Source organism: Sander lucioperca, chromosome 7, assembly GCF_008315115.2.
Source record: "Sander lucioperca isolate FBNREF2018 chromosome 7, SLUC_FBN_1.2, whole genome shotgun sequence".
Taxonomy (NCBI): Eukaryota; Metazoa; Chordata; class Actinopteri; order Perciformes; family Percidae; genus Sander; species Sander lucioperca.
The window spans coordinates 35,092,854-35,120,242 of record NC_050179.1 but is presented as its reverse complement, the minus strand read 5'-3'; the positions used below and the strand labels follow the sequence as shown (position 1 = coordinate 35,120,242).

The 27,389-nt window shown below is 42.4% G+C and overlaps 1 protein-coding gene across 2 annotated transcripts in view; it reads left to right on the top strand.

Moving 5' to 3' along the window:
- The window catches only part of lsp1a (lymphocyte specific protein 1 a), a 58,908-nt gene that overhangs the window by 19,702 nt on the left and 11,817 nt on the right, over positions 1 to 27,389 (top strand). Inside the window, exons 3-9 of one of the 2 annotated variants that reach the window (XM_031279843.2) lie at positions 12,871 to 13,017; positions 18,812 to 19,106; positions 19,137 to 19,211; positions 20,799 to 20,941; positions 22,399 to 22,636; positions 23,526 to 23,663; positions 25,657 to 25,700. In XM_031279843.2, coding sequence (XP_031135703.1) covers positions 12,871 to 13,017; positions 18,812 to 19,106; positions 19,137 to 19,211; positions 20,799 to 20,941; positions 22,399 to 22,636; positions 23,526 to 23,663; positions 25,657 to 25,700 — 1,080 coding nt within the window. Of the gene's footprint in view, positions 1 to 12,870; positions 13,018 to 18,811; positions 19,212 to 20,798; positions 20,942 to 22,395; positions 22,637 to 23,525; positions 23,664 to 25,656; positions 25,701 to 27,389 lie in introns of both variants that reach the window. The other variant, XM_031279839.2, reaches the window with a different exon arrangement.

The window sequence follows — 27,389 nt, the reverse complement described above, 5'->3', positions numbered from 1 at the left end:
TCTCTACAGTATCTCGGTACCCAACATGTTATCAGACGCAGTACCGCTGGCCGAGCCAGGCTGCCCGTCTGTTTTTAATCAGCTCTCTCTCTGGGTGATGTCATCCAGGACGCATTCCTACTTCAAAACAAACTGCCGCGACCTCTGACCCCTGAACCACACACACACACACGGGTGGGTGTCCTCGGTGTTCACGATACGCAGAGATAAGAGACTGAGGAATGTTTGGTTGGGGAGGAGTTTGCTGGTGAGTGATGGGGGCGCTGAACTCTCCCCCTCCCTTCCTCCCTCCCTCCCTCCCAGGTTGTCTGCATTAAAAGGACTGAGGGAAGGTAAACAGAGCGGGGTTTCCTGTTTCCAGGAGTCATGTCTGTGCGAGCGGACCAGCCTCAGAATGACGTAAACACAGACGGCAGAATCTCCCCTCTGGTAGATCCAGCACTAGAGCTGCAAAGATTGATCGATTTAGTTGTCAACTATTTAATGAATCGCCAACTATAAGTGATAATCGACTGATCATTTGAGTACATTTTATAAGATAAAGGTAAAAAACTTGTGATGTCAGCGTGTTAAATGTGAACATGTTTTAGTTCCTTCTCTCCTCTATGACAGTAAACTGAATATCTTTTAAGTTGAGGACATTTGAGGACGTCATCTTGGGCTTTTGGGAAACGTTTTTTACTATTTTCTGACATTTTAGAGACCAAACAGCTAATTGATTAATCGAGAAAATAATCAATCCACAGATTAATCGACAAGGTAAATTATTAGTTGCAGCCGAATACTGAACACGCCGATTTATTGGGACTTTGTCTTATTCCCCGTATCCCCCAGAGTTAGATAAGTCCACACATACCCTTCTCATCTCTGTGTGTGTTGTAACTCTGTCTGATGCCCCCACCGTTAGCCTAGCTTAGCACAGATCCTGGAGGTAACCGGCTCCAACTAGCCTACTGCTCCCAATGAGTTTTTTTGTGATTGTTGTGGGCAAAAATCCTTGATTATGCGGCACGTTTTCTTAAAAAATGCGATGGAATATGCGGGATATTTATGCAATTTTATACGATGAAATTGCAGGAACTTGCAAAAATTGCGGTTTCATCATGGCTTCATCGCGGGGTTTGCAGCTTTTCGCTGATGTTCACGTCACGTAATTACGTCACTTCATAACGCTCCCATGGCAACGGGAAAACGGCTGTTCTTGTGTGAAGTAAACGCAACATTTTTCAACTTTCTGCTAAGATATGTTACTTTTTTGCAACGAAAATGCGGGGATTATGAAATCATGCAAGCCCCGCATATTTTGCACGGAAATCGGCAATTTATGCAGCGGAAGTGCGGCGTATTTGAAAAAATGCGGCCCCTGCATAAATATGCGGACTTTGGCCGATTATGCATTGAATTATGCGGTCGCATAATTGCGTTTTTCTGGAGAGATTGAACTTTTTACATGTGATGTGTTTAGTCACAGTGTGCACAAATAACAAGGTCACATGAGACACAGCCATCTTCTAACCGTATACATACTGGGAACTATATTCTCAGAAGCCGAAGCACTGCTACTCTCTGCATCTTGGGCGGAGTGAGTAAGCGAACTCCAGACAAACTCTCTGCCCCCCAACACGGGGCTTCTCAGGTGCTGCGAGCAAATCACTCAGCCCAAGTAGCAGAAGTAGCGGTGCTTCGCCTTCTGAGAATATAAAATATCCCAATAAGTCGGCGTGTTCCTTTTTAATGAACTTTCATTGGGTGGGTCCTAAAACACAGGGCTTTTAAGCCGGGGAGCGGAATTCATGTACGAAGAGAAGTTAAGGAGAAAAACCAAAACTTTTACCCAGGAAACGGGTGTTCGTGTCCCAGGAGTTCTACTTAAGGGCACCGCTGTTTTAACCCAAACCACAATCTTTTTGCCACAATTTTGTAGGATTTCATACGAGTTGTTGCGCATAAGTTTTTGAACCTGAGAATGCCGAAAAGATCTGATATGCTGATGAGAATACCAATTTTATTACTGAACATAATAAGTAGTACATAACTACAAGGTTTATTAATACAAAGGCAACTTGTACTTGTACATTAAAGGTCCCATGGCATTAATATTTCACTTTGAGGTTTTTTAACATTAATGAGTTCCCCCAGCCTGCCTATGGTCCCCCAGTGGCTAGAAATGGTGATAGGTGTAAACCGAGCCCTGGGTATCCTGCTCTGCCTTTGAGAAAATGAAAGCTCAGATGGACCGATCTGGAATCTTCTCTTTATGACGTCATAAGGAGAAAGGTTACCTCCCCTTTCTCTGTGAGAGTGAGAGAGTGAGAGAGAGATATCTCCCCTCCATAGCATTTAAAGCTACAGAAATGGCACATCCTAAGGAAAGCTCATTGTGGGACTGGCTCTAGTGGCTGTAATTCTGGACCAAGGCAGAATTTCTGGAAAGAGACTTCAGATACAGTATTAGGGGACCACTAAGGTCTATATAAAAGAGACTTCAGATACAGTATTAGGGGACCACTAAGGTCTATATAAAAGAGACTTCAGATACAGTATTAGGGGACCACTAAGGTCTCTATAAAAGAGACTTCAGATACAGTATTAGAGGACCACTAAGGTCTATATAAAAGAGACTTCAGATACAGTATTAGGGGACCACTAAGGTCTATATAAAAGCATCCAAAAAGCAGCATGTCATGGGACCTTTAAGTGACCTTAAATACTAATGTGGGAACTATGTTACATTACAACAATTTTGCTCCCGGCAAGAACCAGAATACTTTCCCAGCTCATCTGGTCCCAAAGAAACGTTCAGAGCTTTCACCTCTTCACCTTCGCCCTCTTGGTTTTAGCTGCTTGTCATTTTTTGGACATCTTCAGAGAAAATAAAGCTTTGCCTTCAATCGGATACAAAGTTTATTTTCTTTTTGACTTCACACAGAGATTATCTTGCTACATTTTTGGGGGGATTTTCGTTTGTTGAAGTTTACATTTGAGGTTTTTTTTCCTTTCCTGATGCTCGTCAACTTCTTGTCATTCATTCAATCATTCAACCTTATTTATACTCGAGATCATTGAGGGGCGGCCCTTATTTATAACATTGAGTCAAATTACAAGGACAAAAAGCCGTAAGACACCATAAGAAAAATGGAAAGACGAAAAACTTTCTGACTTGGAAAAATGATTTGATAAATAATTTAGGATTATAAGAATGCAAAAAAATTACAATTATGTAAAGCAGTTACAAGCAGAAGCTTGCAAGTTTAAAACCAGATTTCTGAAGTGTCCAAAAGGCACCAGTGAGTTGATTTTTAAGGAAGTGCTGTAATTAGTTCCAGGAGTCAGGTCACTAAAGTTAAAAGCAGTTTTTTTCCAACTTCTCTTGAAGCAAAAACCCTGAATAGTCTGTAGTCATCCTGCATGAGGTCATTCATGTTTGTCAGGTCACTCTGACGTGTTGAATGTCTGCACGTCTCTTGCCCGTCCTTCTAAAAAGTCAAACTGAAGTTTAAAGCTCCCTAACAACTAGTTTGTTGACTTATGTTCTGGGAAGTGCCGTTGGCGTTGTTGTTGTGTGTTTTGTGAGAGTGATTCAGGGCCCTCATCGCCGCCCCAACTTGCCTCAACACAACGGTGACTTCATCCCGCAAACGTCTTCCCAGCGTCCTCGTCTGTCCCCCGGCTGAAAGCACACCGTGTTATTACGGTGTCATTCAGCCGAGTCATCCCCTCCGATGACAGCATGTGTGCTCACAAAAAGAGCAGCTAATACTTTTAACCTCTTCTCCGCCTGACAGCGAATCCCTCTTTCACTCTCCTTCCGGCGAGACGAACAAAGCCGGAGCCTGAACAAGTGCAGACAGACGGAGAGCAACAATATGTGGTTTAAGGTGGCGTGTTGGCAGGTGGTGCAGCGGCTTTGTGTGTCGTGTTTCTGGCGGTTGCTTCTGATGTCGGTGATCACAGAGCTGAAGTCTTGGTGGCCACAAAATCTGCTAGCAACCAGCTGTGTCTCCAAAACATGGGAAGAGTGTTTGTTATTTAAAGAAACAGTCCAACTTTTTGGGATGCCGTTCCCTCATTTTGTCAGTCGAGAAGAGCTCTGTGCTAGACATAGACAACTAGCTTAGCTTAGCACAAAGACTGGAAGCGGGTGGAAACTGCTAGCCTAGCATCCATCAAAAGAGAAGAAATACACTTTTGAACACTCAAAGTCTGTCTTATTCACGTTAGTATGCAGTTTATAAACGTAATTTCTGGAGCTGAAACGATTAGCGATGGACGGTAAATTAATGTGCAACTATTTTGTTAAATTATGAATCGTTTCAGTCGTTTTTCAAGCCAAAAACACACAACTATACCCTGGTTTCAGCGTCTACAACATGAGGACTTTGGGTGAAGTACTTTGTGTGGCAAGAACAGTCCAACGTTTTGGGATACCGTTCATTTTTTCAGAGTCGGATGAGAACAGGGATGTCATCTCTGTGCGTCATGTTAGCCTAGCTTAGCACAAAGACTGGAAGCAGGGGGACAATTTTTTTTTTTTTAGAGAAATAGAATAGAGAAAAAATACACATTTCAACCCTCAAATCAGTCAGATTTTGTTAGTACATATATGAAGTGTATAAACGGAATTTCTAGAGCTGAAACGATTAGTCGTGCGACAGTAATTATATTGGCAACTATTTTTGTTAATTGATGAATCGTGTCAGTGATTTTTCAAGGAAAAAAAGCCAAATATTCTGTAGTTTCAGCGTCTCAAATGTGTTTTTCTTTGATGGTAAATTTGGGTTTAAGACCCAAAACGAGCTGCAAGAAGACACCAGGGCTCTGAGAGATTGTAATGGGCATTTGTTTTCACTTTTTTTGACATTTCACAGACTAAATGATAAAAGGATTTATAGAGAAACTAATTGTTTGACTAACTGGCAATGAAAGTAATCATCAGTTGCAGAACTGGTTTCTATGAGACGGTTTGATTCAACGGGCCAGAGCACTCTGGTTTACATTTCTATAAGCACCAAAATTCAATGAAAGTATAACTGATCCTTCATTTTACTACTTTGGGCAATTTGGTTGAAAGAAACCCATATTTCTGATATAGAAAATGTAAATTTGACCCTTAGACAATAGGAGGGTTAAATCTAAAGACTCCAGCTCTTCTCTGGTCTCGCTGCTCCCTCCCTCGACTTCTTTTCACACTTACTTGGAGCTCTCAAAGGCTCTGAGTCGGCCTTTAATCCGAGGAGGCGTTGATAGAGGCAGCATGCTCCGTCTTGCCTCTGGTGTCAGTTTACTCAGAGACAGCAACACAAACTGGCTCGACTCCCGCTGAGGAAGTGAAAGTGTTCTCTGCATGTTGTTGTAATTGTCTGGAGAGACCAGCAGTGGTGGAAGAAGTATAGAAATCCTTTCCTTAAAGTAAAAGTACTCATACCACACTGTAAAAATACTGTTACAAGTAAAAGTCCTGCATTGAAAATGTTACTTAAGTAAAAGTCTGTAAGTATCATCAGCAAAATGTACTTAAAGTGCTCATATTATGCTCATTTTCAGGTTCATAATTGATTTAGAGGTTGTACCACAATAAGTTTATGTGGCTTAATTTTCAGAGAACACCATATTTTTGTTGTACTGCACATTGCTGCAGCTCCTCTTTTCTCCCTGTGTGTTGAGCTCTCTGTTTTAGCTACAGAGTGAGACATCACTTCTGTTCCAGCTTTGTTGGGAGTCGCACATGTGCAGTAGCTAGGTAAGGACTACTAGCCAGTCAGAAGCAGAGTATGAGGGCGTGCCCTGACAGTAGCTAGGTAAGGACTACTAGCCAGTCAGAAGCAGAGTATGAGGGCGTGCCCTGACAGTAGCTAGGTAAGGACTACTAGCCAGTCAGAAGCAGAGTATGAGGGCGTGCCATGCTAGCAGCTAGGCGAGCATTATAACGTGTGTTCCAAAGTGACCACGTGTGTCTCTGAAGTAAAGGCTGGACTACAATAGAGCTGTTTGGAGCAGTTTGTGAACAGTGTTTTCTGTTGGAGATGGTAAGTCCCTTTGGGGGGGACTTTGGGCTTTTTCTCTTTGTAAACCTATAACGTACACAAAAAAAATGCATAACACAATAAAGGAAAGGAGAAAAAGCCAAAAAGCATAATATGAGCACTTTAAAGTGTTAAAAGTAAAGAAACGTCCTCCCATTGTAGAAAGTGTAAAGGATCCAGCCAGTTGTGTGTTTAATGGTCTGATCATCTCAGCTGGACTTGTAGCCGTTATATTGTTGGCTAGTTTACTTTATAAAAAAACATCAGATTTTATAAACTACATGTGTTTTGTGTGCAGTAATCTTAATGTGTGAAGTAACTAGTAACTAAAGCTGTAACAGATGAATGTAGTGGAGTACAAAGTACAATATTTCTCTCTGAAATGTAGCGGAGTAGAAGTAGAAAGTGGCATGAAAAGAAAAGACTCAAGTAATGTACAAGTATCTTTTTTAAAAATTGGACTTTACTACCGTTTTGGAGTAAATGTACTTTGTTACATTCCACTGCTGGGACAGAGGCAACGTTTCTGGAGACAGTCCAGACCGCTCTCAGGGTTTCTCATGATTAGACGACACGAGCCAGAGAAAAAGACTTAGATTTGATAAAACACAGAAGGGGAAGGAGGAAGTAAAGCTGCCGTTAATCCCGGTACTTTAGAATCACTCTGAGAGGGGGGGATTCATTATTTAGTCTGAATCAGATGTTTGAGCCGGGGGCCGAGCATGGCAGAATCCCACAGCGCTGATTACAGAAAGGAAACCCAACGAGAGGTTAGCTCCAACAGTCTGCTGGGTCGAAGCCCGGCAGCTTTCAACACCCAATACACCACCTACGCTCCAGTAGTCGCTCATTGCCAGACGTTTCTCCACAGCGCTGTGGAATAAGGTCTGGCTACACCACAGATGCATTACAGCACTGGTTCTCAAGCTTTGTCCAATAATGTTCCCCCTTTGAACAGTTTTTTTAAGCTATGTACCCCTTAACCAGCGCAAATAATTTTTGGTAGAATAAAAAGTCTATATAATAGAGGAACAATACAGCGATGTCAGCGATAGATTTAGTAAACAACAGACTTGGACCTGGAAAACATTTAAATGCTGATGGAAAAAAGACAAACCTTGAAAAAGACGGTAGAAAGAAGAAAGGCAAGAATAGGTCAAATAGTCACAAACTAAAAAAAAAAAAAAAAAAACACACAGAAAGAAGGAAGGCAACACTAGGGCAACAAAAGTCAAAAATTTAAAATAAGCGACAAACTTTGAAAAAAGCTGAAAAAAAAACTTTATGAACTTAAAAAAGTAATGAAGAAAGGCAAGAATAGGTCAAAACAGCGACAAAACCTTCAAAAAGAGGTGAAAAACTTCAAAAATAGCGACAAATACTTTGAAAAACGCGACAAACTTGGAGAAAAAAGACAGAAGTAACTACAGCCTTGTAACTGAAAAACATTTAGCAGAAAATGTCACGTCCCCCCTGCAGTCCTCCAGAGTACCCCTAGGGGGACACGGACCCCCATTTGAGAAACACTGCATTACAGTATAGTTGGCTCTGGGTTGTTTGCATTTCTTTAAACCAATCACAACGGTCTTGGGCGGCGCTGAGCTCCGGACGCAGCGACGGTGGCTCTGCTAAATAGTCTCGGGAAGGAACTTGTTTTGGTGGAGCATTTGCAAATATTAAAAATATTAAATGAAGTTAACTGTTGACACAATCCAGTAACGTGAGCTATTTAAATTAGCTGATACATGGTTAAACCTCATTATCACTTACCAGTGTATTTCCATGTGTCCATGTCTCCCCTTTATTTAATTTTTAGGCATGAAAGGGGAGATAGAGGACGTGCAGCAAAGGTAGGTCAGAATTGAACCCACGGCGACTGTAGCCTCTGTACATGGGGCGCACACTCTTTCCAATTGAGCTCCCTATATATTATTAAATCTTTATAATCGTTCCCCGAGAGAACCAAGCAGGCTTGCCTTGTTGCACAATCAAACAACCCAGTCTCACGGCAGTTTGTGTAAATGTCACGTTATTTTGAATCTATTGATACGTGTTCACGGGGATGTTTTTCTCGTTTTTTACGTGGTGGCCAGCACGAAATACCCTACGGGGAAAGGACGCCTCACACGCCGGGAGACGGCAGAAAAGGACGCCCCATATGCCGGGAGACGGCCGCGGGGGACGCGCGACAATAACGGGATGGCGGAGTTTGGGTTTAGGAAAAACACTACAGGGAAAGGACGCCTCACACGCCAGGAGACGGCCGCTGGGGACGCACGACAATAACGGGACGGTTGTGATTAGGAAGACTACGGGAAACAAAACGCCACACGCGGGACGCGATCCCCGCTCGCCCGTGTGAAAGTCCCGTGTTGTTTGACCCATCCACCCCCCCCCCCGACCAACCTCCCTACGCGGATTTTCGGCTTTTCATACTACTCCCTACCATTTTCGTGCTGTGACCACGGAATATGCTTCCCATTGAAATACATTACTTCACATTTTCATGCTGGCCACCACGTAAAAAATGAGAACGTCCCTGTGAACACGTATGAATAGATTAAAAATAGCGTGACATTTACACAAACTGCCGTGAGACCGGGCTGAATCAAAACGTTCTTCAAAACTTGACTTTGATGATGATGATTGACTGATTTTCAGCGTGTAGCTTGTTAGCTCAAAAAAATAGTTGTTTCCCGAAGCGAAGAGAGTTTGAGAACCACAACACACATGAAGCTGAAGGTGAGCGACAAAGGATGTCGAGCTTTATCCTGGAAATGTTCTTCCGTTGACCGAGAATAACGCTCCACTGACAGGACTCGTACAGGATCACAAAATATATAATGTATAATACCATACAAATGGATATTACAATAGAAATGGATGTTAGTTTGTTTACATTTTTTGCTACATTGTTGGAAAGACTTTGAGCTTTTACTTAAGTAACATTTTTAATTCATGACTTTTACTTGTAACAGAGTATTCCTACTCTGTAGTATTGCTACTTTTACTTAAGTAAAGGATCTTCCACCACTGAACAATTCTGACATGTAGAAGTGCAGCATTTCAGAGGTCAGGAAACTTTTTCATTTGAGAAGTCAGCCGTCCAGTGTCCGACACTGCATGAACCGGCCCGACGCTTGCCGGAATTTCTGACCCACGTTCAGCTGTTCACCGGCCTCTCCACCTCCGTCTCTTCCTCCATTTCCTGTCTGCTCGTCGCTCCGTCTGCCCACAGGAAGGACGGAGACACAAACGGAGGATGAGGAAGTGATGTATCGGTTAAAGACCTCGGCATCACCACCCACAGCTCAAGATTGTTGGTGCATAGAGGGTCAGAGGTCACAGCGTGCCCCCCGCCTTCATCGATCTCTCCGTTAAAGAAAGTTGAGGCACAGATGGAGCCATGAGGGATCTGTTAGTGACCCAGGAGCCAAATGGGAGTTTAGTAACTCGACACCTGCGCGGCCACATGGAGCGTATTGAGCCGTTAGTCCTGAAAACAGGATAAACATCAACACCAGACTGGCTCACACTCACGGATCTTAAAGTGCCCATATTATGAAAACATTACTTTTTCTGAGATTAGGGGTGCTATTTTGTGTCTCTCTCCACACGCATACAAACTTGGAAAAAAACCCATCCATGCTGTTCTGAGTGAGATATGGGTTTCTGAATGTGTCTTGCCTCGGCAGGGCTTTTTACGTCACTAGCCGAAACGAGCTGGCTAACCGTAGCATACTAGCGCTAGCATGCTAGCTCGTTCTGAATGGCAAAACACTGCTACAACACACACTAGTTCACCATAATCTACAAAAGAACTACTTCCATGTCCCTGTTCTGCAGGTATTCCACGCAAAGTTGGAAGTGCGCCCTCGTTTAGAAGAAGTCTCCCGGCTAATCCTGCCTTGTACTACTGAAGTTGTAGAAACAAACAGCTAGCTAGCTCATGTAGTCCTTACCTAGCTACTGAGCATGTGCGACTGCCAAAAAAGATGTTAAGCAGTGAGAGGTCTCACTCTGTAGCTAAAACAGAGACCTGAACACAGGGTGAAAAGAGGAGCTGCAGCAATGGGCAGTACAACAACAATATGGTGTTTTTTGAAAATTAAACCATGTAAACATATTCTGGTACAATCTCAAAATACAATTATGAACCTGAAAATGAGCAGAATATGAGCACTTTAAGATGTCTGAGATACTCAGAGTGAAAACTTAATACTCAGAAATCAACACAGGTTACTCCTCAAACCACTTTAATTAAATCTGTTACTACCACAGTGGGGACATATCAAGTAAAAGTCCTGCTTTTAAATTCTTAAAGGGTAATTCCTGTATTGCATGCATTGGTGTCTAAGTGACTAATGTTAACAAAAATCGGTATAGTATTGAGCAAGAATGCTGTAACCAGCAGCCATGAACCGTTGAGGCTTTGGCCTAATATAACGCAGCGTAGCTAGGGTTGGATCATTAAACACAGCACTTTTCAAGAAGGGGACCGAAGTTCACGTCCCGGGAAAACACAAAACCTTCACCCAGGAAACGGGTGTTTGTGTCCCGGGAGTACTACTTAAGGAGACTATATTGTTTTAACCCAAACTACGATCTTTTTTTCTAATCTTAACTAGTCGTTTTGGTGCCTTAATGTAACTGTCGTCGCCACATGACATTAAACTTAACTGTAACAATCTCTAAACTTCATGCCATGTGACCACAGTGGGCTAAACTTCATCATGTGATTTCACGTAATTTCATAGGATATCCTACGAATCGTTGGGCATAGGTTTTTGTCTATCATATCGAACCGGTTCATGACAAGGCGTTGGTGTGCTTCATAGCTTGTAACTAGCGTGCACTGGGACCCGTCGTAACTCCTTGAGGCCAATTTATGCTTCTGCGTTAAATCGACGCCGTGGGTACGTATGTATGTACATGGAGACCCTACGTAGCCTGACGTGCACCTCTCTGAAAATGTAACCACACCTCGCACTGATGCACGTCTCTCGGCCGTGGGTAGCATTGCATTCCCCCCCCCCCCCCGAGTCATTTCCTGGTTCTCCTTCTCCATAAACAACATGAAATCAAGGAGAGGGTTAACTTCCCCTGCTACAGATTTCCCACCGTGGTCAGAAAGAACAGAGGAGACACTTTGTTTCTCTCACTAGGACTCTAGAGTCACTACTCACTCTGAAGATAATCACCATCACTCTCAAACACACACACACACACACACGCGCCAGCAGTGCTATTCTCTTACCCCTCATTTCCACCGGTTGCAGAACGGCTGCGGAACTGCTCCGTGCTCCGCCGTCCGTCAATCCCCACCAGGTCCGAATTTGTTGCGGTACGGCTGCGGCCATGACTGACAGCTGAAGTCACGAGGACCCACGAGATCTCGCGAATTCAGGTAGAATAGAACCACAAAACCAACAACAGTTAGTTTCCATCCAGAGGAGTAGAGGGGAAACTACTCTGAGCTGTGTTTTCAAGGTGTAGTGCAGGGAAATACACACATTGACTTTAATGGAAACCTATTGACTCTGCCGCCGTTCCGCAACTGGTGGAAATTAGGGGTTAGAAATCGACGCACACACCAAGGCACAAGTATAAACTTCAGGCCACCTACGGCGAAAGCTCTACGTGGAGCCTCCACAGGACCATGAATCAGACTTTACGCCACCGTGACCTGGCGTCATTCTCTCTGAAACATGCACTGGTACCATGTCGTCGCCAGCTGAGGTGAAGTTCTTGAATTAAAGCTCCCAGTGTCAATGTTAAGAGGGTCATTCGTGCATGTTTGAGTGTTCACATTTGGCTCTTTGTCTCCGGATAAATAAGGATGAACAGTGTTTGTAATAAATACTGTGAGGTCACGCTGTACACGAGGCGAAACGCACGTGTGTTTATCCCGCAGATAAACATTTCTGATCCGAGGCCCGGCAGATGTCGGATCTCAGCCTCTTCACAACTTCACAGGATACTTTGTTGAAAAAGCGAGGAGGCTGAGGGCCGACCGTGAGTCCGTCAGCGTGTCGAGTGTGAGAGTAACAAATGTTTCTCATTTTAAGCTTTCATTGTTTACCACAAGTGATGAAAGACATCATCTGTGAGGAGCCATGCAATAAAAAAAGTACTTAAGTGTAAAAGTCAGCATTTAGGTGGTTTACTTCTGCAAGTTTTCAGGGTTTGGGGGAATTTGGGGGTTGTAGCATCGAGTTTCTGAAAAGTTCACGTTTTAGCTTTAAATTGTTCGATACATTTCTGAGCACATTTGTTCTGCCAGCACATAAATTACATTTTGTTTTATTGATTTATCAATTAGTTGATTTTGATAATCAAAATCCTTTCAGTCCCTCTTCAAGCAACAATACTGAACTTTCTTTTCGTTGATTGAAAATCATTAGTTGCAAACAATCATTTAATTTGATAATCTACATAATCTCTCAATTGGTTATTTTTGATTGGCTGTTTATCTTCAATCTGATCCTTACCTGTCACTATGAAAGTGGGGAAGCACTTCTAGATGGATAAGATTTAACACAAGTTATACAAGATGGATGGACTTTTCTCAGGTTAAATGTAAAATCTGCGCTCACAAAAATGTAAAACTTCAATATTTTTGCTTGGAAAATGAAAGCACTGAAGTATAAAATTCAGATACATTTGACTTTGTACTAGAGTCCAGACCGTTGACTTTGTACTAGAGTCTTTGAGTTCGTACTAGATCCCGGGCCTTTGTGTTCCTACTAGAGCCCGGGCCTTTGTGTTCATACTAGAGCCCGGACCTTTGAGTTCGTACCGGAGTCCGGACCTTTGCTAACTGTAGTGTGTCATCCCTCGGCTGCAGGCTGACGGCTCAGAGGAGCGTGGAGGACGCGGAGGAGGTGGAGAGGGAGCAGCGTCGGAGAGCTCGGGAGGCGTCACGCTGGACCAACGGCGGCTCGCTGCCGGCTCAGTCTTCACTGGAGAACGAGACGCCGGCAGACGAGACCATGTAAGTACAGCAAGGCTGCAACTAATAATTATTTTCATAGTCCATTAATCTGTGAATTATTTTCTGAATGGATTAGTTGGAATTCATCAATAAAATAAAGCCCCACTAGAGCGCTGCTTACTGTGCTCCAAGGCTTGGAGAAACCCTTCACCATACCCCCACATCATCACATACCCTTCACCATACCCCCACATCATCACATACCCTTCACCATACCCCCACATCATCACATACCCTTCACCATATCTAGAGATTAACATGGTTTTATTTCAGTTAGCCTAATAGCTGGTTTGATTTGCATTGAGAGATGATTTTATGGAAAGTACCCCATGCCAGTCTCTAGGTATGGTGAAGGGTATGTGATGATGTAGGGGTATGGTGAAGGGTATGTGATGATGTGGGGGTATGGTGAAGGGTATGTGATGATGTGGGGCTATTTTAATTCCAAAGGCCAAGGGAACTTTATCAGGATGCATAATATCCTGGATCCATGAAATAACTGGCCTTTACAAATAAAAATCTGCCTGCCTCTATGGGAATTTAACATAGGGGTGTACTGACTTATGCCCCCTGTATTTTAAGGAAGAACATTTATTTATTTATGATACATTATTCATTCACAAACAAAACTGGTCTCCTTAAAGATTGGATTTTTCCTAATTTTTTTTAATTAAGGCATTAAGATCAATTTCCAAAAGATGATTTTTTTAATTCCTCTTTTTAGTCAACTTTAGCATGGGTGTCCTAATTTTTTCACAGGACTGTAAATCATGATACGATAATGAATTCAATTACTTGCCCGAACAGGCGAGTGGGTTGATATATTTACTTGCCCCACGTGGCATTTTACTTGCCCCGGGCCATCGGGCAACTGTTATTGTTGAACTCTTTCAGGGTGACGATAGCGTTGATTTATGAAGGGAAAAAAATGATAACGAAATATGGAGGTACAGAGTTTCTGCCCCGACAGCGACAAAATATAACTTCAAACACTCGTTGAATTCCTTGTTCGTGTCATCATGGGAACCCAGGAAGTTATTAAGTACAGAACATTTTTCACTCCTTCGCCTCATGTCCAACGACTTCCTGTCCAAGCTGCTGACTCTGACTGTGTGTTATTCTTTCTGGTGATAACTGCACTTTTTTAAAGAGCTTGTCGTCATGTTTCCCAGCTGTGAAACCCAAAGCTGCTCGTCGTACGCTCACGCATGGCTGGTTTCATAAAACAAATGTTTCCATTGGGAGATGTTGCAAACGGCCTTGTCCCTCCCCGCCGCGCAGCTGACGTGAAGACACACACACACACACACACACACACACACACACACACAGCTGCTTTCTCATTACACAACCGCCGAGGAATGTTTACTACAAAGCGTCTCCACCGAGTCAAAGCGTTTGTGGCGTTTCAGATGACTTTTTAATTTCAGACTCTAAATAACAGCCTGCGCCTCGAACACCTTCTCCTCCGTCACTTCACAGACTCTGCTGCTTTCAGGCTGCGGTGGCTCAACATGAAGCTCGCTGCAGCCTGTAATGAAAGGGTTTCTGAAGCAAAGTGATGTTATGCTGTTTGAAATCCAGTTTTAGGAAAGTTCACTTTTTACATGAACTAGTTCAAAGTTCAGTTCAAAAATTTTAAAATGAACTAGTTCAGTTCATAGTTCATACTTCACAATTTTGAACTAAGTTCATAGTTCTTTTTTTCCATATGTTGCTTCAGTTCAGTGTGCCTTTTCAGGTTTGCTGTGGATGTGACTGAAGGGCGGATTTTCTTTTTGAAAGCCCGCGGGCAAAGTTTGCACAGAAATGTAAGATTTTTCCCATCCTCACCAACGCTGTCCTCCACACAGTTGCTAGTAACCAAGGAGGACACGGAGGATTAAAAAAACATGGACTCTTCAGAAGAGGTCATTATCTTCGCTCGATTTTTCTACACCCTAAAGTCGTGTAAAAAGTTGTGTGGAGCTGAAAGTCTTAGGCCCTGTTTACACGAATACACTCGTGGGTGAAAACGACTAAATATTTGATCAGATGTGCCTTTTGTTTAGACGCGATGGCATTTTTGGTGCTTAAAATCGCAAAAAAGTGAAACCACCCTCCAGAGTGGAAATCTTAAAAGCTCCGCCGTCGCGTTCCTGTCTAAAGGGTAAAGTGTGTGTGTGTGTGTGTGTGTGTGCGCCTCCTTGTCTGTCCAGACAAAATTGTCAGCTTTTGTTATTCGCTTCGCGCTACTAGGAAGAGGAGGAGGAGGAGAGGGAGACAAGTAGAAGGAAGGATCCACGCAGGCGCGCAGACTTGGTGGATCGCATTTCACACACTTTTACGTCACCATATGCACGCAGATTTCCCCCCATAACGCTCGTCTAAACGTGAAATAAAAAGTGAGAACGCAACGCCACTTTTGCGTTTTCTCTTCAGATCGTTTCCGTCTAAACGTAGCCTTAATTAGCTTTGTATCGACTCATTTGGCAATGGCTTGAATGTAACGGACGTTCATTAATATATAAAAAAGTAAAGCGCTAAAGCTTTAAGAAAAGAAAATGCAACTAAAACGGTTTCTTGACGATTGCTCCAGTAAAAGACGAACCTGGAACAAGAAGTGAAAATGTCAAATGAAATACTCTATACTGTTAGTATACATCATGGCTTCTAGCAACAGAAATCCTGCAAGAGGATCTGACGATGAGAAGAGCAGCACAAGGAGGTAAAACGGAGAGGCGGAGGGGTTACCTGACGGATGTGCCTCGACCTCGACTCGCTCGCTCCTGTCTGGAATCTGTCCAGTTGTCGAGACTCACACGGAGACGTCGCTGCTCGTTAAGGCCCATTAGCTGCTGGGTGACTCCCATCATGCTGCGGGGGCTCCGTTGGCCAGCCGAGCGTCTTAATCATCTGGGGAATGCTGAGTGAATTCCTTTCTGCCAGCTCCTGGGAACACAAAACACACTTTTATTGCTTTTCCTCAGCGGGGGGTAGGGGAGGAAGCAGCCGGAGATGCTGTGCTAATTATTGAGAATGTGTCCGACCAAAAGTTCACTTTATCAACACTTAGTACCAGTTATTTAGGTCGTAGTGCATGTTGCAGTGATTTCGCTGCTGAGGGGAGCAGGTGCAGATCTGCGGAGGCTCCGTGTTGACGGATGATTTACTCCGACACATCCTGCGTTCAGACCACTGGCCCGGCGGGAGCTGCAGGGTTAATCTGTGATGTTCAAATGTTTAATCCGACTCCACAAATATCGTTAGTTCTGTGTTGAAATGTCTGGGCATTGTCTCGTGTTTCCTCCCCGCGTTCTCATTACGAACTCGTCAAATACTGACGCTTGGTCACTTTTTAACACTCTGGGTACCCATTTGGTGTCATTTTATTAATGTGCAGGGTATAACCGCTTAGTTAGGTTTAGAAAAAGATTGTTGGTGGGGTTGAAAGATGTACCTTAGGTCATACGCAGGACACGAGCGGGACGCACACCCTGGTCCCCATGAGTGAAAGTCTTGTGTTGTAACCCTTGTACCTCAGGGCCAATTTATGCTTCTGCGTTAAATCGACGCCGTGGCTACGTACGTAGGTACGTGGAGACACCGACCCTACGCCGTAGCCTGACGTGCATCTCTCGAAAAATGTAACGTTGCAGTGACTCACGTCGCTCGGCCGTGGCTTGGTAGCGTCCAGTTTCCCTTGACTCATTTCCTAGTTCTTCTTCTCCATAAACAACATGAAATCAAGGAGAGGGTTAACTTTTCCTGCTCCAGATTTCCCACCGTGGTCAGAAAGAACAGAGGAGACACTTTGTTTCTCTCACTTGGACTCTAGAGTCACTAATCACTCTGAAGATAAACACACACACACACACACACACACACACACACACACACACACACACACACACACACGCCATCCCAGCTATTCTCTTAAAGAGATTGATGCACACACCAACGCACAAGTATAAACTTCAGGCTAAGGCGAAAGCTCTGCATGGAGCCTCCGCAGAACCAGAAATCAGACTTTACGCAGCGTTTCGGTCTTTAATACTACTCCGTACCGCTGTCGCTCTTCAATCTTACATCATCGCCCCCACCCCGTCTACACCCACAATGTGGTTCAGTCCTCTGTCCTGAGGCCCAGATGAGACTGCCTGATACTAGTCGGCTTAATGTCTACTGATGATGCTGTATTTCGTATTATATAGCTGCATTTTATTCGTCTTTGATCGGTAAAATATTCAAATCTCATTGTGTGGAAAGGGCTATATAATAAGAGCTACAGTTATGACCCACTTGATAAATACACTTTGTGAAATAAATGTCAAACAAAGAATCCCAGACATATTCCCTTATATCACTGGCCAGATTTCCATTTCCTGTTTTTACTGGTTTGTTATTTCAGCTGAGGCAGAGACTAATCGTTCATTTGTCAGCGGCGCTCTGTTGCTAATGTCTCTGTGATTACAGAAGCTAATCAGTGGAGAAATGTTCGACCCTGCTCTGTTTAATCTGCTGCACCACTGATACGTTTCAGCTGTTAAACTCAGAACATACAGGCGGAAATGGTGACGTGATGCTCTCTTTAAAAAAAAAAACAAATGTAGAGACTTATACAAAAGCAATATATCTCAATCATCGCTTGTGACCCACTAAAAGTGTGTGGTGTGTCCAAGAACAGTTCAGATTAATTCATTTGTCATACTTCCTTGTTTACTTACACACACAAAGAAAATGAAAAGACTGTTCTCCACCAGCCACCTGCAATGCAACAGGAAACGACAACGATCATACAGACGTGCGTATGAATACATACACTGAAATATATAAAATCAGATAAACATTTGAAAACAGTTAAAACTGTCGACGGTACAGTGTGTTAAAGTGCTGTAGTGTAGTTAGCAGAGCAGTGTGTTAAGTGCTCATATTATGCTCATTTTCAGGTTCATTGTATTTTAAGGTTGTACCAGAACAGGTTTACATCGTTTAATTTTCAGAAAACACCATATTTTTGTTGTACTGCCCATTGCTGCAGCTCCTCTTTTCACCCTGTGTTCAGGTCTCTGTTTTAGCTACAGAGTGAGACCTCTCACTGCTGGAACATCTTTGTTGGCAGTCGCACATGCTCAGTAGCTAGGTAAGGATCACATCATCTAGCTAGCTGTTTCTCCAACTTCAGCCTGTGCAAGGCAGGATTAGCCGGGAGACTTCTTCTAAACGAGGGCGCACTTCCAACTTTGCGTGGAATACCTGCAGAACAGGGACATGGAAGTAGTTCTTTTGTAGATTATGGTGAACTAGTGTGTGTTGTAGCAGTGTTTTGCCATTCAGAACGAGCTAACATGCTAGTGCTAGCATGCTAACGGTTAGCCCCCTAGGCCCCTCGTCTCGGCTAGTGACGTAGAAAGCCGTGCAGATTTTGACCAGCTCACCCGGAGACTGAAGGCAGGACACATTCAGAAACCGTATCTCACTCTAAACAGCATGGATGGAGTTTTTCAAAGTTTGTATGCATGTGGAAGCACCAGAGACACAAAATAACTCCCCAAATCCCAGAAAAAGTGATTTTTTTCAAAGTTAGGGTGCTCAACACAAAATATGTAAATTGGCAAATTCCATTCATCTTTTATTTATATGTGAATCAGGACAAAAGCATATCGTCCCAGCACTACTAAAAAACATTCCTGGGTTCCCATGGCAGCCTTTCAGCTCCGTACAATATTACGGAACCAACACTGAACATAGTTTAAAACCTCCAACACCTGCTGCTGTGTCACACCAGTTGACTTGTTACCCGACTCGTCCTCAGGTACGACGGCGACCTGAAGCCCAGCGGCTCTCCGTCCCTGGAGGAGGACGAAGGCTTCAGCGACTGGACTCAGCGCCGAGAGAGACGGAGGCAGCAGCGCCTGCAGGAGCTCGGCCACGGAGGTGAGGAGGACGAGGACGAGGAGGAGAACGCCATAAACAAAGCCGTGCCCGTAAAGAGCGTCCAGGCGTCGGTCGCGTCCTCTAGCCGGCTCCAGAGACAGCAGCACGAAGACGAAGACGACGGAGCCGCGGTGGCGATGGGGAGGAGGAAGGAGCGAGAGGAGGAGGAGGTGGCGAGGGGGAGGAGGGAGACACAGAGGGAGGAGGAGGAAGACAAGAGGAAGAGACAGGAAGTGATGACCAGGAAGAGGGAGGAGATTCAAAGGCCGAATACAGAGGTAAGTTTCTCACCAAACTGTTTTTTAAAGTTGTGTTTTCATTCTGTTTATTCAATTTTTAAAGACACATGTAGGAACAATTAGGGCTGCACAATATGAGGAAAATATGCGATACGCGATAACGTTGTTGAATATCGCGATAACGAAATTACTTGCGATAAATTAACAGATATTAAAATGTACTCAGTTCTTCCTTTCTGTTGCTTTCAGTAGTCTTTTAAAATACAACAAATTGCTTGTTGAATTTAAAACAAATAATCTTTTCTAACATTGCTTTATTGAACAAATTGAACATTGAATTGACAATGACGGGCACTACTAAAAAAGAATGACACACACTTTAAAGTGCAGTTTTCTACTGATTTTCTTTCAACTAACACACAAAAATCTTGTCTACCGCGATATGTCGCAACTTTTCGTGATGTGTATATTGCGCCAGTTGATATTGCGATGATGCTAAAACGAGATATTGTGCAGCCTTAGGAACAATACATAGTAAACAGACAGACAGTAGTGCTACAAGACTGGCCCATATTATAAAGGGAAATATGACGCTTAACAAAACAAAATAGGGCACTGTACTTGCACAATAGCATATCTATCTCGCTATCTCGCTATCTCGCTATCTCTCTATCTCTCTATCTCTATCTCTCTATCTCTCTATCTCTCTCTATCTCTCTATCTCTCTATATCTCTATCTCTCTCTCTCTCTCTCATCTATTTCTCTCTATCTCTCTATCTCTCTCTCATCTATCTCTCATCTCTCTCTCTCTCTCTCTCTCTCTTGCTATCTCTCTCATCTATCTCTCTCTATATCTCTATCTATCTCTATATCTCTATCTCTCTCTCTCTCTCGCTATCTCTCTCTCTCTCTCTTGCTATCTCTCATCTATCTCTCTCTCTATCTCTCTCTCTCTATCTCTCTCTCTCTATCTCTCTCTCTCTCGCTATCTCTCTCTCGCTATCTCTCTCTATCTCTCTCTATCTCTCTCTCTCTCTCTCTCTATCTCTCTCTATATCTCTCTATCTCTCTCTATATCTCTCTATCTCTCTATATCTCTATCTCTCTCTCTCTATATATATATATCTATCTCTCTCTCTCTATCTCTCTCTATCTTTCTCTCTCTCTATCTCTCTATCTATCTCTCTATATCTTTCTATCTATATCTTTCTATCTCTTTCCTCACCACGGTCACACTGAATGCTTGTTATTGGGGGAATTACTGGAATTCTTGGGTCTTTAACAATTATAGTGTGGTCTAGACCGACTCCATCTGTAAAGTGTCTTGAGATAACTCTTGTTAAGATTTGATACTATAAATAAAATTTAATTGAAATTGAATTAAGTCTGAAGTCATTCAAGACAAGTCCAGTTGAGATTTTAAGTTATTAAAACAAGTAATTCGAATGAATGAGACGAGACCAAGTCCAAGTTATTTTAAACAAAGTCGAGTCTTAAGTCGTTAAAGATGAATAAAGTTACAAGTCTTTATGAGTGACATTTCGGTCTTTCAGGTCTCCCCGGCAACTGACTAAACAGTACACAGCATGTTTGAAAAGATGTTTTGTGGAACTTTTCCTCTTCAGATGGAGAAAAGAAAAGACGTTAAAATCTCCTACACGTCCAAGGTGTTCCTTCACCAAGAGTCGAAACTCGGCATCGCCAACGGAGACGCAACCAAAGAGGAAGTGACGTCGTACAAGAGCAAGACGACAAAAAGACCCACCAGGTGTGTAGTGTGTTCATATTTATGGCTGTAGTGTATACAGAGTAGAGCCCGACCGATGAAGGATTTTTAAGGCTGATATCGATACAATTATTTGGTGATTTAAAAATCCAATATTCATATGTATGTGTGTGTGTGTATATATGTGTGTATATGTATATGTGTGTGTGTGTGTGTGTGTGTATATGTATATATATATATATATATATATATATATATATATATATATATATATATATATATTATATATATATATATATATATATATATATCTATATATATATATATATATATATATATATATATATATATATATATATATATATATACATACATACATACATACATACATACATACATACATACATACATACATTTAAAAATAAACAAAAATCCAGAAACGTGTTACAAAACAAACAGATTCCCCTAACATTAGTTATTTATGAGTCCTCACTAAAATAATATGATGATGCAGTTCAAAAATAAACTTGTTTTAATGTCACAACAGAACATCAAAATATATTAACGTTCTGATAAATAAAATGTATAAAAATACAAACTTAACATACCTACGCAACGGCAACACTCAGAACATGGTTGAAGGGGGTTTCGTCCGTTTTTATTTAATTTTTTAAATATTAATTTATCGGCCATTATACAGTAAATGCCGATACTGATTGTTTGGAAAATGCCTAATATCGGCCCGCCGATATTATCGGTCGCGGTCTAATACTGAGCTTTGGGAAAATCACATTGAAATGTTTAACCATTGTTAGCCAGTTTATCTGAGGATGTGGACAGAATATGAGTATTCGACTTTGACTTTCAAGGGTGTCCACATAGTTTTGGCCATATTGTTCACAATGGATTCAATCGGCAGTAAGCCGCCAAACAGTTTTTAGTATTTAAAAATGTAAATGACAAATGTTTGACTTTTGTCAGCCAGTACAGCGGTAGATATTCATCTGAGAATAAACAGAAAATCTGATTATTTAAAGAGACAGAAAGTAGTAATAGGGCCGCACAATATATGATTTCATTTTCATCGTCATCACAATATCAAATGGCGCAATAAACACATCGCGAAACACACTCAGATTTTTTTGTTAGTTGAAAGAAAATATCAGTAGAAAACTGCACTTTAAAATGTAACTAGCATTCTTTTTTTAGTGCTGCCTTTTTATATTCAATTTAATGTTTAATTTGGAAAGAAAAGAAAGTTGGAAATGATTTCCTTTTATTTGTTTTAAATTCTTAAGTTTGTTTTCAAGCAGAATACCGAAAGCACTGAGTAAACTTTATTATTTTTTTATTTATCGCAAGTAATGTCACGTTATCACATACGTTCCTCATATCGTGCAACCCTAGAAAGTACTTAACTTGACTTTGACTCCCAGGGGTGTCAGATACAGAACAGACAAACCAAACAGTTTTTAATATTTTTAATGTTTTCGCAGCAGAGCCGCGGAGCCGGAGGAGTCGCAGGCCATCCTGGAGACGGAGCGGCGTCTGGAGAAGATCCGGCTGGGCCTCCAGCAGAAGGAGAGCCAGGAGCTGGAGCAGCTGAGACACCGACAGGCGGAGGCCGAGCAGGAGCTGGAGCAGCTGAAGAAAAGGAGGGAGGAGAGGCGTCGAGTCCGAGAGGAAGAGGAGCGTCGCCGGGAGGAGGAGGAGCACCAACGGCTGGCCAGAGAGGAGGTGACCACAGCACATGAGAGATTAAAAATATTACATATTTACATGATTTAACCCTTGTGTTGTCTTCCTGTTGACCATGAAACTTGTCGTACTCCCAGGGAAACACCGGATTCACCACTAACATCAACTTATAGCTGCTAGCTTTGCACTTTTTTTGGAATTCATAATCTATAAACCTCATTTATATGAAATTATACCTCATTTTTTAGTTAAAAAAATCTGAAATTATGAACTATTCTGACAAATTAGTTACGATTTAGTGGATAGTCAGACTGTCACAGTTTATCAGGATACTGTTTAGAAAGCGAGAGATTTCATAGTTTTTTCAAATGCTATAAACATTGAATAAAGCACCCCAAATTCAATGAAAGTAGGGAACTGATCCTAAATTTGACCTGCGATGAGCGTTGTATGTAACCATCCGTGTTATTTCTGGGGCAGTTTGGTTGAAAGAGACCCAAATTTCGGATGCGAAAACTTTATAAATGGGTCAAATTTGACCCGAGGACCACAGGAGGCTTAAAATAAACAAACACATTGACTTGAATGGCTGCGGTTTGCTCGCGGGGATCGCGACGCGCCCAGAACGCGACGCAGCGCAGACGCGCCTGGTGGAAAATTGTGGGGTATGTGGTAAATGCTGCATGAACAAACGACGTATGTGGATGTTTTTCAGGGGGAGGACGGTCTTGTTTGTTTGCATGTCAGCCAAAACGAGCTCGTAAGAAGACGACGTAGTTAACCTGCCCTCTAGTGGCTGAAAAAACAAATCACGCATCCAGCGTTAAAAGTGAAACGAGCACGTGCAGCGTGAGCAGATGTTTTTTTTTTTTCCCTGCAGTTGACGTAAGAGTGTGGAGTTGAACAGTGTTTGTGTCCTGACTCCCAGGAGGAGAGGAGGCGGATGAAGGAAGACATCGAGAAGAGGAGGACGGAGGCAGCAGAGAGGATGAAGAGCCTGAGTACGCTCAGCGTGGACGGAGACGAGGCGTTCTGTCCCTTCAGTCCCAAAGCTCCTACTCACAAGGTAAAGCATCACCTAAACCCCTTCAACCCAACTATGGTCCAGACTAGGAGGAAAATATCCACATGCAATTATTTTTGACTGATATTGCAATATGATTCACAATATTCAAGGGCATTATCATTTTTGTAACATGATTGTCATTTTCATTGACACATATTAAATTATAGTGTGATTTTTACGAGGGTCTGTACCAAACAAACATGTTTACTTTAGTCCATAGGAGAAGATCTGTAGGCTGGGACGTCTCTGCAGCGCCACATTAATTATACTGAACGAAATTATAAACGCAATACTTTTTTGTTTTTGCCCCCATTTTTCATGAGCTGAACTCAAAGATCTAAGACTTTTTCTATGCACATAAAAGGCTTATTTCTCTCAAATATTGTTCACAGATCTGTCTAAATGTGTGTTAGTGAGCACTGTCGAGATAATCCATCCACCTCACAGGTGTGGCATATCAGGATGCTGATTAGACAGCAGGATTATTGCACAGGTGTTCCTTAGGCTGGACACAATAAAAGACCACTCTAAAATGTGCAGTTTTACTGTATTGGGGGGGGGGGGGGCCCGAAAACCAGTCAGTATCTGGTGTTAGGGTTCCTCTCTCTCTCTCTCTCTCTCTCTCTCTCTCTCTCTCTCTCTCTCTCTCTCTCTCTCTCTCTCTCTCTCTCTCTCTCTCTCTCTCTCTCTCTTTCTCTCTCTCTCTACCCGACTGCAGTTTGAGTGGTCTGACACATGTTTCCCCAGTAATGAATCGCTATAAACAGACTATTTGACTAAATAGAAAGTAAAATAGGTTGTATTGTGTTTGGGTGAACTGTCCTTTGACTGAGCAATTCATTAAGTTACATTCACTGATACAGATTACTGATTGACTTATACAGAATGATGTCGTTTTGTAAACAGACACAATGACAAAGTGTGTTTGTGTGTGTGTCTTTTTTATCTTGTGTGTACAAGATTGAAAGAAAAACAAAGTCCTCTTTATTTGGAAGTTAAAGTGTAACTTCTATATTTTTCAACCGTTCCCATGTTCTAGTGACTGATGGGAACAATAATCTTTGACGTTGGTCCAGAATTAAGAGAGAGCTCTGTAGTCGGCAGCAGAGAAACAATCTGCAAGCTTCAATTTCCGTCCGCTAAAAGTTGTGTTTTTGCCGCTGACACGCTGATTATTATTCTAGAGAGAGACCCATAGAAATAAAATGGATAGAAAGGCAACTTCCATTCAAATCAACGTAGCAGAGTGGTCAGAGCAGCAGTCATTTCTTTGTGTCCCATTGCCATGGTAGCGTATAAACTTCCAATAATAAGCCGACTTCCGCGGAGCAACGTTACGAGGCAGAGAGCCAACCGCTAAATGAGTCAAATTAACTTCATGCTTCATCCACACGAAGCACATTGCTGTCTCCACGAGTGACGGCTTTATTCGGCTCGTTTTCTGTGAACGATTTGGCAAGGAGGTAACGTTAAGGTGAAGTTAGCAAGCTAACGTTAGCCAACTATATTTGAGATTTTATATCAGATTTACATCCTCTTAAGTTTTGAGATGACCAGTCCTAGAAAAACTCACCAGAGACACTTAAAGAGGACAAAATCAGAAGGAACTTTGATTCGGGAAATTCAAAGAGACGAGAGCTTGGAACAGAGACACAAAATGCAACAATGGCATTACAAATCCTACAATGTGATTTTTATTTTAAACGCCTGACAACAAGCTAACAAAACAGTAAAAAAATACCCACTCAGTCTTGTGTTCTGTTTCCCATCACGCTCTGCTCCTCGTGTAGCGTCTGCGAGGACGCGTGCAGTGTGACGAAGGCCAGCAGACTCGGCTCGGTTTGTGTTGGATGGAGTCGGCGGCGGTCTGCGGCCGAATCCGAGCCAAACTGTAAATAACCCACGCGTGGGTCGCGGCGACGACGTGGGATAAAGTCCTGTTTTCCTCCAGAGGAAAAAAAAAATGACCTCAGACTTTTTCTTCTTTTTTCAGATCACAGAGAGAACGCAGTCGCTGAACCGCTCGCTGAAGAAAAGGTGAATGTCCTCGTCAATACAGGCGGCCTCTCCACTAGAATAGGGGTGTAAATCACAAGTTTTATCACAATACGATATATCGATTCTTTGGACACCGATACAATATTTACTTATATCTTAAGGTTTGTCACGATATGATTTGTATTTAATTCAGGGGCCTGTGACCGATATGAGACGATATCATATGCCCATTTACTGCTCTTCCAGGCAATTAAAGTGGCCATATTATGCTCATCTTCAGGTTCATAATTGTATTTAGAGGTTATATCAGAATAGGTTTACATGGTTTCATTTTCAAAAAACACCATATTTTAGTTGTACTGCACATTGCTGCAGCTCCCCTTTTCACCCTGTGTTCAGGTCTCTGTTTTAGCTACAGAGTGAGACCTCTCACTGCTGTAACATCTTTGTTGGGAGTCGCACATGCTCAGTAGCTAGGTAAGGACTACTAGCCAGTCAGAAGCAGAGTATGAGGGCGTGCCCTGACAGTAGCTAGGTAAGGACTACTAGCCAGTCAGAAGCAGAGTATGAGGGCGTGCCATGCTAGCAGCTAGGTGAGCATTATAACGTGTGTTCCAAAGTGACCACGTTTGTCTCTGAAGTAAAGGCTGGACTACAACAGAGCTGTTTGGAGCAGTTTGTGAACAGTTCTGTTGGAGATGGTAAGTCCCTTTGGGGGGGACTTTGGGCTTTTTCACGTTGTAAAACTATAACGTACACAAAAAAATAATTATATATATATATATATATATATATATAAAAAAACACAAAGGAAAGGGGAAAAAGCCAAAAAGCATAATATGAGCACTTTAATTTAAAAACAAACTGTTCTTTTTATTAAAAAGAATAACTATGAAGTGGGAATCTAAAATAAAGGGGCATCTTACAGACTATATGTATTGATATTTTCTCTGCATCGGTGATATTGGATCATGGATCTTTTGAAACGATATATCGATCCACATCGCTGTATCGTTACACCCCTACTCTCTGTGCATCAGCCTCCTCGGCCGCCATTCGTGGCTCTGCTTAACGCTGTCCAGATGCACTTTTCTGTCTGTCGACTGCCGGTTGTTGAGGTACGGAGGCTCCAGGCAGGCTGCAGCAGGAGTGAAGCCTCTCATGTGGATGCTTTTATTTAAAGGAACACGTCGACTTATTGAGACTTCAGCTTATTCACCAGCCTACTGCTCCCAATAAGTGACAAAATAACGCCAACATGTTCCTATTTACATGTTGTGATTTGTATAGTCACAGCATGTACAAATAACAAGGTCACATGAGACCCAGACATCTTCTAACTGTATACATACTGGGAACTATTTCTCAGAAGGCGAAGCACTGCTACTTCTGCTACTTGGGCGGAGGGATTTGCTCGCAGCAGCTGAGAAGCCCCGTGGTGAGGAGCAGAGAGTAACAACGGTGCTTTTCAGGTGTTTATGCTAATCACTCCGCCCAAGTAGCAGTTTCCAATAACCTTGGAAAAATGAAGAAGCAAACAAATAATAAATAAATATAAAATGGAAAAGTACAAAATATGTAAAATATGTTTTTAAAATGAAAAGGATGGAAAATATAAAAATACTGACTAAAAATGTGAAAATATCAGTTTAAACATATCATAAACAGCTTCAATGTGAAGAGAAAAGGTGTTATAACCTCCAGAATGTGAAGAGAAAAGGTGTTATA